Source organism: Sparus aurata, chromosome 1 (assembly GCF_900880675.1).
Source record: "Sparus aurata chromosome 1, fSpaAur1.1, whole genome shotgun sequence".
Lineage (NCBI taxonomy): Eukaryota > Metazoa > Chordata > Actinopteri > Spariformes > Sparidae > Sparus > Sparus aurata.
The window spans coordinates 1,716,563-1,728,910 of NC_044187.1; the positions used below are offsets into that span (position 1 = coordinate 1,716,563).

The 12,348-nt window shown below is 41.9% G+C and overlaps 1 protein-coding gene across 3 annotated transcripts in view; it reads right to left on the bottom strand.

The window, feature by feature from the left end:
- The window catches only part of LOC115573677 (NACHT, LRR and PYD domains-containing protein 3-like), a 249,496-nt gene that overhangs the window by 47,885 nt on the left and 189,263 nt on the right, over nt 1-12,348 (bottom strand). For 2 of the 3 annotated variants that reach the window (XM_030404596.1, XM_030404667.1), the window contains 4 exons: nt 10,803-10,925; nt 10,613-10,666; nt 4,428-6,183; nt 4,156-4,329 (listed from right to left, as the gene is read on the bottom strand). In XM_030404596.1, coding sequence (XP_030260456.1) covers nt 4,156-4,329; nt 4,428-6,183; nt 10,613-10,666; nt 10,803-10,925 — 2,107 coding nt within the window. Of the gene's footprint in view, nt 1-4,155; nt 4,330-4,427; nt 6,184-10,612; nt 10,667-10,802; nt 10,926-11,035; nt 11,274-12,348 lie in introns of those variants that run through there. The other variant, XM_030404751.1, reaches the window with a different exon arrangement.

A 12,348-nucleotide genomic window follows, 5' to 3' on the forward strand; every position in this document is an offset into this window, starting at 1 on the left:
ATAGGGTATATTTAACTCCTAGGAAGCTTCATTTGATGAAGGTTATTAATGATCCAACATGTACTTTATGTTCTTCCAAAGTGATTGGCAGTTTTTTTCATATGTACTGGGAGTGTTCCCCAGTGGCTGAATTTTGGAAGATGGTTGCCTCTAACCTTTCAAAGCTGTTTAAGATCAGGTTGCCCTGCTTGCCTGCTACACTAATTTTGAATGATTTGACAGAGCTGGGTTTGACACTGGACAAGAGAAGAGCACTGTTGGCTGGTCTAACAGCTGCGAAAAAACTAGTTGCTACACGTTGGAAACCTCCACACTCACTTTCTTTCCGAGTATGGGTTTTGACATATTTGGACATTGTTTATCTGGAGTTGTCGATTGCCAGAGTTCACGGAGCTAAGGAGTCGGCAATAAAGGCTTGGCATTCACTTCTTACTGCCCTCCGTGGGTTTCGGGTGTAACATGTGACTGAGGTTTGGAGTCCTGGATCCAGGGAATGGGTGGGTCATATTTGGGGTTATGATTTCGGCTCTGATTTCATTGTGCATTTGTTTTTTTGTTTTTTTAATTTTTAATTTTTATTTTAGTTGTTTACATATGTATTTAAGCATGTGTGTAGGTATGCAATATATTTTTATGATCTATTCTTGTAATGTGCAAGTACATACTTATGCCTTTCTTTCTTTAAAAATAAAATAAAAATTTGATCACAAAAAAAAAAGATGAAAAAAAGGGAATGTCGAAAAGCTGAGCGCAGGTGGCGAAAAACAAATCTCCAGGTTCATTTTGACATTTATAAAGAGAGACTTTACATTTTTAATTTAGAATTAAAAAAGTCAAGGCAGTCCTTCTTCTCAGACATTATCACCAAGAACAAAAATAATGCTCGTGCCTTGTTTGCTACTGTCGACAGGTTAACAAACCCTCCTGTGCCAGTAGCAGCTGAACATCTGTCTACCAGGGCCTGTAATGAATTTGCATCATTCTTCACTGCCAAAATTCAGAACATTAGACAAGCGGTCAGTGCCACTCTACCAGGTACTGGAGGTGTGTTGTCGTTTTGTCCACCTAAACCCAACTCTAATACCCTGACACAATTTGATCCAATTAATGACAAAAACCTTCAAGACATTATACAGCATTTGAAGTCTTCCTCCTGCAGCCTGGATATTTTACCAGCAGGGTTCTTCAAAAAAGTTTCAGACTGCATGATTCCAGACCTGCTACAGATTGTTAACACATCTCTTCTCTCAGGTGTCTTCCCCCAAGCCATTAAGACAGCAGTCATTAAACCACTCCTGAAGAAGAGAACTCTAGACACATTAGTAATGAATAACTATAGGCCCATTTCAAACCTCCCAATTTTAAGTAAAATAATTGAAAAAGCTGTCTTTCAACAGCTGAACAATTACTTAATAACAAATGGCTGTTTTGATGTTTTCCAATCAGGATTTCGACCACATCACAGCACTGAGACGGCCCTCGTTAAGGTCTTCAACGACATTCATTCAAACACAGACAGCAGAAAAATCTCAGTCTTAGTATTACTGGATCTCAGTGCTGCGTTTGACACAGTCGACCATAATATACTACTGGACCGACTGGAAAACTGGGTTGGACTCTCTGGTACAACACTAAAGTGGTTTAAATCTTATCTAAATGAGAGAGATTACTTTGTGTCTATTGGTGACTACACATCTGAACGGATGAAAATGACAAGTGGAGTCCCCCAGGGCTCCATTCTGGGGCCTCTACTATTCAACATTTACATGCTCCCTCTAGCTCAAATAATGGAAAACAATGAAATTTGCTACCATAGTTATGCAGATGACACACAAATTTACATAACCATATCACCAGGGGACTATAATCCCATACATACCCTGAGTAGATGCATTGAACAAATCAATGATTGGATGTGTCAGAGTTTTCTTCAGTTAAACAAAGATAAGACTGAAATAATTGTTTTTGGATCCAAGGAAGAACGACTTAAAGTCTCTGCTCAGCTTCAGTCTGTAATGTTGAAAACTACAGACCAAGTCAGAAACCTCGGTGTAATTATGGACTCAGACATGAATTTCAGCAGCCATATTAAGACAGTTACAAAGTCAGCCTACTATCACCTTAAGAATATATCCAGGATAAGAGGGCTTATGTCTCGGCAGGATTTGGAGAAACTTGTTCACGCATTTATCTTCAGCAGACTCGACTACTGTAATGGTGTCCTTACAGGACTCCCTAAAAACTCCATCAGACAGCTGCAGCTGATTCAGAACGCTGCTGCTCGAGTCCTAACAAGAACCAAAAAAGTAGATCACATCACTCCAGTTCTTAGATCTTTACACTGGCTTCCTGTCTATCAAAGAATAGATTTCAAAGTCCTGTTGTTGGTTTATAAAGCATTGAATGGTTTCGGGCCAAAATACATTTCTGATCTGCTGCCGCGTTATGATCCATCCAGACCTCTGAGATCGTCAGGTACCGGTCTGCTTTCAGTCCCCAGAGTCAGAAGTAAACATGGAGAAGCAGCTTTCAGTTACTATGCGCCACATATTTGGAACAAACTCCCTGAAAATTGCAGGTCTGCTCCAACACTCACCTCTTTTAAATCAAGACTTAAAACATTTCTTTTTGCCACTGCTTTTAACTGAAGTCTTTGAACTGCATTATTACTCTGAGTTTTTTTTTTTTTTTTTTTTATAATGCAATTTTTAATGTCTTTTAAATGAAATGTTTGTCTTTTAATGTAATTTGTGTGTGCCTGTAAAGCACTTTGAGTTGCCTTGTGTCTGAATTGTGCTATACAAATAAACTTGCCTTGCCTAATATTCATTCGAATATCTTTATTTTTGTAAATATTCGAATTATATTCGAATAACGAAGTTCAGAGTCAAAGCCCCAGCGGACATTAACATGAACAACTGGCCAGCCGCTGAGATCCAGGAGATGCTAGTGTCTCCTCGGTCTCTGTAGCTGTTTTGTTGTGTTAGCTTGTTGTTGTGTCGGCAGGCTAATGGGGCGTTCAAGACCGAACGCGACAGACACGAATACAATCGCTTCATACGCTTCATTAGCGCCGCTTGATCATTTTGGACTATTCGCTTCATTCGCGCTTGCCCGCTCATTTTTGAACCGATATTTCTCAACCCGCTCTCTTTCCACATCTATCATGACTGATATCACCACCATTGCTGCACTGTACCTGCTGTACAAGTCCCAGAAACGCTGGAAAACCACCCGCCCGGGGAATTTCACTGTCTCCTCCAGGAGCTCCGTCTGGATGACGACCGGTTCCAGCGGTACCTTAGGCTGACCGGAGCCCAGTTTGAGGACCTGTTAGCTCGGATCGGTGCCAGGATCTCCCGCCTGGACACCAACTACAGGTGCTCCATCTCAGCTGAGGTGAGTTGCGGTCTCGTACAGCACCAGGTGCCCACACACAGCTACAATAAGCTTCTCCTCCTTCGTTGCTGTGAGCGACCGTAAACAACCATACGTGGGGGAAGTGACGTCATCGGCTTGAACTCGTCGCTGATTGGATGTCGCTCCATTCGCGCCGCCGACGCCTGAATTGCGTGTCATCGCGCCATTTACATTGATTTTCAATGAAGAGTTGCCGCTCCATTCACGTCTATTGCGTTCGGTCTGAACGCCCCTTAAGGACTGTCGCTACTTTCAAATTAAAAGCCCCCTGCTAAGAACCCATTTCTAAATTCCAATGGGGTGCAATGTAATGCTCTTATTTTGAAGACAAATTCTATGTCACCGTTCACAGCCCAACTTCGAGCTGCACGTCATGTCACATGCTTACGCCTACCTCAGAGGTGGCTTTTGGAAAAGGAGGAATATTACGCCTCGGTTTTAGAAAGACAGGCCGGCACATTGCCGTCCTTATCTTGGAGCAAATGTGCCGCCTTCTCTATCTAAAAAAGGCTAGTGTGACAGAGTGTTAGATCGAGCAAACCAAATCTAACAGATGGCATTAAAGTCCAGAGTTCATGCACAACATGAGCAAAAGAAAAGGAAAATATCACAAAAACAGCAAAAAGAGTGGAGGAGGCGCGGCAGCAGCTTGCCAGCGGTCCCTCACTTCCTCTGCCGAGAGATGACCTGCATCAACAATCACCTCAAACACATCATTCATCTGGATGTTCTTACCGAAGTGTCTGAAGTTTGCAGTTAGCACTTCTAAGACCATCAGAGATCAGCTTCACTCCAGAGTCCTGCAGTCTATTCATGCTCAGGTCCAACTCCTCCAGACCAGAAGACTTCCAGCTGAGAACTGATGAAATATGCTTACAACATCTGTCTGTGAGTTTACAGTTACTCAACCTAAAGAGAAAAACAAAATGACAGTGAACATTTTGCAAACATTCTCTCCTATATTTAAACACAAAGAGCAGTTTGGTATTTTGAGGTTGAACACTTACAAAGCTGTCTTTGATACTTTGAGCACCGGCAGCAGCCTCTCCAGAACTTTATCTGATCTGGAGTATTTTTTCAGGTCGAACACATCCAGGTCTTCATTGGAACTGAGCAGCAGAAATGCCATAGCTGACCAATGTGCAGGTGAGATTTTACCAACATCTCCTGAGTTCTGGTACTGTTGGACTTGTTCTAGCAGAGACTGGTCACCCAACTCATTTAAACAGTGGAACAGGTTGATGACTTTGTTATCGCTGGACAGATTCTTGATCTTCTTGTGAATGTAGGCAACTGTCTCCTGGTTTCTCCCTGGACATCTTCTTTTGAATTTAAATTCTGTCTGAAGAAGCTCCTGATTCTTTTCCTGTGAAAGACCAAGCAGGAAGCGCAGGAACAAGTCCCATCGTCCATGATCGTCGCCCAAAGCCAGATCCACTGCCTTCTTATGGAGGAAGGAAAGTTTACTTTTCTCTGTTGACCTTTTCACGCTTTTCTTACCGTGGAGCAGATTCTTTCCCCTATCTATGAAGGTTTCTAACACATACAGAGCTGCAAGAAACTCCTGAACAGTTAAATGTATGAAAGAGTACATCACTTGTTTGTGAAGACCATCTTTTTTTTTTATCAGCTGTGTAAAAACTCCTGAATAAACAGCAGCTTCTTTCCGATCAATCTGACTTTTCAAGTCGTCTTCATAGAATACTACATTGCCCTTCTGCAGCTGTTCAAATGCCAGCTTTCCTAATTTCATGATCACATCTTTGTCTGTTTCTTCCTTCTGATAATCCTTCTTATTTTTACGTTTTGTCTGGATGATCAGGAAGTGTGTGTACAGTTCAGTCACAGTCTTCGGTAGGTCACCTTCAGGAGTTTCTGTGAGGAGACTCTGGAGCACAGTGGCTGAAATCCAACAGAAGAGTGGGATGTGGCACATGATGTAAAGACTTCTTAACGGTTTGGACTGAAGATGATTGAGGATCTTCTGAGCCTTATCCTTGTCATGGACTTTCTTCTGAAAGTATTCCTCCTTTTGTTCATCATTAAAGCCTTGAACCTCGGTCACCCTGTGGATGAACTTGGAGGGAATCTTAGTGGCTGCTGCTGGTCTACTTGTGATCCAGACTGAGGCTTTGTGGAGCAGCTTCCCTTTGATTAAGTTGGTGAGTAGGCAGTCTAATGTTGTAGTGTCTGTAATACTGCGGCACGTCTCATTTTTCTTAAAGTCCAGAGGCAGTCTGCTTTCATCCAGACCGTCAAAGATGAACAGAATACTTGAACTGTCGTAGTCTGAGGTCTCTAAATCCCTCACTTCTTTAAAATAGTGACCTATTAACTCTTTAAGACTCATCTTGTCTTTTTTTAAATTCAGCTCTCTGAATGTGAATGGAAATATGAAGTCAGTAGTCTGGTTGGCTGTTCCAGTCGCCCAGTCATGAGTGAACTTCTGCACGGCGACAGTTTTTCCAATCCCAGCGTTTCCCTTGGTCAGAACTCTCTGCGGAGGATTTTCTTCGTTTGATAACGGTTTAAAAATGTCATTGAGGTTGATTTTCTTCTGCTCACTTGAACTCTTTTTGCATTCTGATTCAACAACTTCGTGTTCACTATTAACCTCCCCACTGTCTCCCTCTGTGATGTAAAGCTCCGTATAGATCTTGTTCAAAGGAGTTGATGATTCATCTTCCAGTGCTTCTTGAATCAGATTCTTAGTTTCATGTTCAAGGTAAGATTTTAGATCAGCTTGGCACTTTTGGATGTATCCTGAAAGATAAATGAGATCATAGTTACATGAATAACATTTATTTTCTCGTACTCTTCCAAGTTAGCAAATTCTACAGATGTTTCTCATTTCAGAGAACGCCATTGCCATGGCTTTGAAGGTGCCACAACACAGTAGAAAACGAGGGGGACATCTGTTCTATTCTATCTATCATCCAGCTGATTTTGTATTAGCTGCAGTGGGCATCAACAACCACTAGGTGGGACATGTGAGCAATCCAGACTATAGTGTACAGGCCAGGGCCCTGAGTTTTTCTTTCCTCCTTGTGAAACCAGACAATGTTTTATCGCCTCATTTTCTCAGTCCATATGAACAGAGCCCCACAGGACCACATGGTGACTGTATATGAGCAAACTGAGCAAAATTTAACTGGAGGACAAGAACTGCAGTGCATCTCTGTGCGCAGATTTAAATCTTCGGACAGGACAGGTCATGAGAGCTATCATTTTGGTTAATAGGGATGTTAAAGTTATTAAAGGAACAGTTCTTTTTTTTTGAAGTGGGGTCATATAAAGTACATATCTATCGTCGGTCTGTTCTCTACCGTAATGACCGATCAGTGCAGCCTCAGTTTGGAGTAGAGAGCCGCTTCAGCAAATGCAATTTCTGACCCAAACAGGTGATCTGCGAGCAGCGAAACAGTGCGGTGCCCAGTTACGCTAATCCATAGGGACATGGAGGTTCTACAGTAGAGAAAATATAGTTCCAAAAGAAAGGCCAGTCTGATGGCGATGTGAAGCGGTGTGAATTTTCTCTATACAACGTACACTTGAACTGTTATAGATTTTTTAAGTGATTCTTGTTTTAGGAGGTTAAATTTATCTTTTTCTCTGGACCTCGTTCACTGCAGTACAAAGCTGAACGTCTGTGCTGGAGCGGCTCTCTGCTGCTCCAAACTGAGGCTGCACTGATCGGTGATTACAGTACTTCAAAAAACACGAACCTGTGGAGTCAACCAGCTGACGTACGGACAACACCATGCTTCCATTGCTGAACACATTGTGGTCAAACGGGGTAGAAAGTAGTAATTTCTGTCATCAGGACACTCTGCTGCCATCTAGTAGTGACAGTTATGAAGTGCAGCTTCCCCTTTTACCGCTACAGCTTCACCATGGTAACGCAGGAGAAACCAGGTCATTTGAAAGGAGAAAGATCTGTATATGTGTGTGTGCAGATGTTCACTAAACTTTCAGACAAACTCAAACCTATTCAACTTAGGGCTTAAAGGGACAGTTAACCCCTAATCTAAAATAATATCTAGGTATCGATTAGATTGTTTTAGTGTGAGTTGCAGAGATATTGGCCTTAGAGATGTCTGCTGTCTTTCCAGAAATCATGACCCAGTTACTCAAAACAATCCACAGACCTTGTTGTGAGCAGTTTCATGTAAGAACTATTTTCTGCACAGTATCACAGCACATAAGGAAATGTGCATCTACTCATGGCTTTAGATAAGTACACTAGCTTAGCTAGCTATCATTTAATCTCAGTGCGGTTCCTGCCAATTTTGTTGACATTCTGTGATGTCATGAACATGAACCTATCGTCCAAGAGCAGAGACAAGCTTCTGCGTGATGACTCGCTGTGCAAAGTAACTTTGTTTTTTGGCGTTTTGAGCACCACGAGCTATGATACAGACTAGTTCACTTACATTCCGGAAGACAAACATCTCTATACCTCCAATAATCAGCATTTTACATCAAAACGATCTTGCTGGATACAGTTGAGGGCCAAAATTATTAGCCCACCTTATGAAATTAGACAAAACTCTTGATTTCTCCATGGAAATGACCATTAACAACAAGTGTTTATAGTGTATTTGTTTCCAAAATAACAAAGACAAAATGTCCACCAAGTTTGAGTAGGATATTTTATTGATACACTGAGTTGAAACAAGAAAGGGCAAAAATGAGACGTCCAAAATTGTTAGACCCCTGGCCATTAACATTCAATAGTGTTTCTGAGCAACAACTGACAACAACATCAGTAGTAGTTCTTTACTAGGTTGGCACAGGTCTCCTGAGGGATTTTGGCCCATTCTTCCATTGCAAATTGTTCCAGCTGGTCCAAATTAAGTGGTTTCCGAGCATGGACATTCACTTTGAGCACCTGCCACAGATTCTCAATAGGATTGAGGTCTGGGCTCTGTGCGAGCCACTCCAGGACCTTGGTTTTGGTATCCTTAAGGTACAGTTGGACAGATTCGATGTATGCTTTGGGTAATTGTCTTGTTGGAAGATCCAGCAACGACCTAAGGCTAAACTAGGAGCAGATTTCTTATTATCCCCCAAAATGTCCTCATAATTTTCTCTTTTCATGATGCCATGCATCTGAGTAAGGGTCCCTGTACCTGAGGCTGCAAAACAGCCCCATAGAATGATGCTCCCACCACCACCTCACAACTGTGTTCCTTGAAACATCATCTCCAGATCAGCAACAATCATCTTGGCAGATGTCCAGGGCTTCTTGCTGACATCTGACTATTTTCTAGGGCTGCCCCCAAATAGTCGACCAAGCACCGGTCGACCAAAAACTCGTTAGCCAACCAAAATTTCATTGGTCGATTGTCAAAATTAAGTCAAAATCTATATGGATTGTGTATAAAAGGCTGGAGGACTTTTAATTCCAAGGGCAAGATACAGGAAGTTTTGACACTGTCAGCGTTTCTTTTTTTAACACGGCAGGTCCCTTCGACATCGCGGTTAGACAGTTAACAGCTAATAGCCAACCATGTCGGGAAAGACATCTAAAATATGGGATCATTTTGAAAAGAAGGATGACCCCAAGAAGGTGACATGCAAACTTTGCAAGAAAAACTTCACTCCTCCACGACGAACATGATGTAACACCTCAAACATGTAAGTAGCCTAGCTACCTGCCCATGGCGGCCCGAAAGTTTGAAAGCAGAGATTAATAAATGTTCCGTTCCGTTTTCTTTCCGCTTATCCGTGAGGGGTGTTGCCGCTTTTTTCCCCCTAAGGGGTTGCGGGGCTTACTGGGGCCAAATCCAGTCTTACTCAATGGGCGTAGGTACATCCCTGACGAGTCGCCAGCTCATCGCAGGACCCTTACTGATGGCAGTGGCTGCCTTCACAAGGTGCCAACTGCACATCAGGAGCAACTTCGGGGTTCAGTATCTTGCTCAAGGATACTTCGACATGTAGCTCAGTCCCGCCCTGGAGAGCTGGGATTCGAACCAGCGATCTTCTGATCACCAGTCAACCAGCTCTACCCACTGAGCTACAGTAGGGTTCTCCCCAGATGGTGGAACACCGGCGCTGCTATACTGCTAGCTCAGCGCCACTATACTCATTTTCAATGTTAGCTGCTTTATAGCGGGTGCTTGTGGCCTGCCGCGGTCTTCTCGTTAAAGAAGCGCCCCTTGGCTGATGGTGACGAGTGTCCGTTCCCCAGCTGACAGTGACGAGCGTCCGTTCGTTGTTCCCCCCCCAACCCCGATTCTAATTCTGAATGTGTCAGAAAATAGTCTAATACTAGCGCATATCACAATAATAACATTTATTTGGGGCGGCTGTTTTCCTCTCCAGAGTTCTTGAAATGTTGCCCTGATGGCCACACCCAGGTTTGGCAATGATGCCAAGCACAGCGGTTCTAGACATAGTGAAACGCTTGGTATAGCCTTCCCCCTTATCATGAGCCTCCACTATCTTCTCTCTGAGCTCAAGACTGATTTCCTTTGACTTTGGCATGGTGAGTAAGAGCAGTGCCTCTCAATAATGTGTTCAAGTGCCCTGTTCCTTGGAGTCCTTTTATGCTGATTGAATGCTCAGCTGTTGCTTGGAAGCCAATTGACTGTACAAGTGTGGTTTGAAAGCTGATTGGTTAATTAGGTGTGTTTTTAAAGCATACATTCACATGGGGGTAATATTATTGACCACACCATCATGGGAGCTAATATTTTTGACCACCCCATTTTTCATTATATTTGATATAAAGCAAGCCTAAAAACTTATTTTATATTCCAAAATGTTCCAAAAGCTACTAAATAGCACTGGTGAATGTTTGATCATATCAAGTTTTATCAATGCTGAAAACATTGGGCTAATAATTTTGGCCTTAACTGTACATAACACAACAGGTAGGAGCAAAAACATGCTGGCAGAATAGCAAAACGCAGTTTAGCATCTATTCAGAAACCAAAAGAATCACATAAAGTACAAAATGGGTAGATGAAAGTGAAGGAAAGCTGATGGCCAATAACTTTACAGGATGGTAAAGTCACATTTGCGTCATTGTGTCATCTCCATAATATACTGTGTTCATAATATCTGAATCTAGTCATGTTTTAATAGTAGAAGTATGGTGAACCTTTTTATCATTTGGCTGTGAAAAACCTTATTTAATATACAGGTATGTTGTATGTGTTTATGTGTTTAAACAGCTGAATACCTTTGGTTTCAGTAGAAGCATCAGTGGTCTCATCTGTTCTGTTTGGAGGTCGGACTGAAACAGAAACATACAACATCTTTAGAAAAATCCTAAATCTTTAAAAGGTATTTTAGTGGCAACATTTCAAAAAAGCGCAACATCAAGTATAAAATTTGTTAATTTAATGTATTACTTCAGTGGGAACATTTACCTGTGTTGTTAATGGTGATGTTGGTGATATTGTCTCCTCCAATGTTGACACCAGTCATATGAGGAGTGCTGATGACACCTCCAGTCTGTGCTGTGACTGTTGAGCTTCCCACTTGAGTTTCAGCTGTTAGAAAATGGACAAAATAAGTAGGAACCATAACTCACTTTCCTTGTGTTAATGTCTGAACTATGTTAAGGGGGTTCACAGATTCTATTTCATTAGAGCAGACTGACCTGAAATATTAAGAACAAATAAAGTCTAGTGAAGCCTCTTGGTGAGGCCAGTTGTTGAACCTCAGATTCAGGAGGAACAATGCAGATTCCACTCTGGTCATGTCACAGTGGACATTATATGGTACATGAATCTGAGCTCGTGTTGAAGCAACAGACATTGTTCAGCTTTTGTCCTTCACGAGAGGATAAAACAGTCCTGTAGATTTGGTCCTGCTTCATGTTATTTAGAAGAAAGAAAGCAGACTGATGGAAACGCTACATGATTTTGAAAATCAAAAATAAATAGCTATGCTAGTAGTTTGGTTGCTCCCCAACACCGACTGTAATTCGTCTTAAGATGATGATGAAAAAATACAAAAACGCCTTCCAATATGATAGTGGGGCTGTTAAGCTCTTAAAATATGGACAATCTTGCTTTTGAAAAGTGAAAGAAGTATGAAACTTTCAGGGCTTGTTCTTGATGACCTAAGCTTTAATTTAAGATCAAATTGACCCCTGAGGTCAGCTAGAGGTCATTGACCTCTGTAAAATTACATTTTACAGAGGTCAATGACCTCTGTAAAATGTAATTTTCATGCACAAAATTGTAAATGTGTGTATCGTAGGATCTAAATGTGATAGAAATGTAAACCAAATATGTATTTCCAAGCTTCTGGGCATGAGGAACTCATTTATGCCACTGATAGCACTCTAAGAGGTCAACATCATTAAGTGCAGTGAAGGTTACTAGGAATGCGAGTGGCTTAAGGCGAGACACTACAGGTGAATCGGGTAAAAAAATTAAATAATAGATATCACCATGAAACTTTCTCTAAAAAACGAAATCAGATCCTGTGATAAAGCTAGGCTAGGTGTGTCAGCTGTGTTACGTGTGTGTTACAGGTGTGATAGGTTGTGTGTTAGGGTTAGCTAGAGTGTTGTAGCCTGTAGCGTTGAGGTACTAATCATGGCTAAACGCCATGCGCAAGTAGATTTAGACAAATGTCCTATGCCCAAGAAACCCAAATCACAAAGGAATTGGGATCTTTGTGCTTTGTGTCAGTTGGACACCAATGAGGTACTACTAGTCTGCTGTTTATCGCTCTGTACTGTTGGACAGTCAAAGGAGAAAGTGAAAGAGAGAGCAGCACACAACCTTTTAGGTTCCCAAGTGCCGGAACTTCTGAAACCACACCCTGCCACACCCTGTACTGCAGAACTGTGGGAAAATAAGATCCTGTTTACACAAAGGGAAAACGCAGATATTTCCACATGGTTTGGCCTCTCATTTACACGAAAACCCTGATTTTATCACAGAAAACAGTTATTCTAAA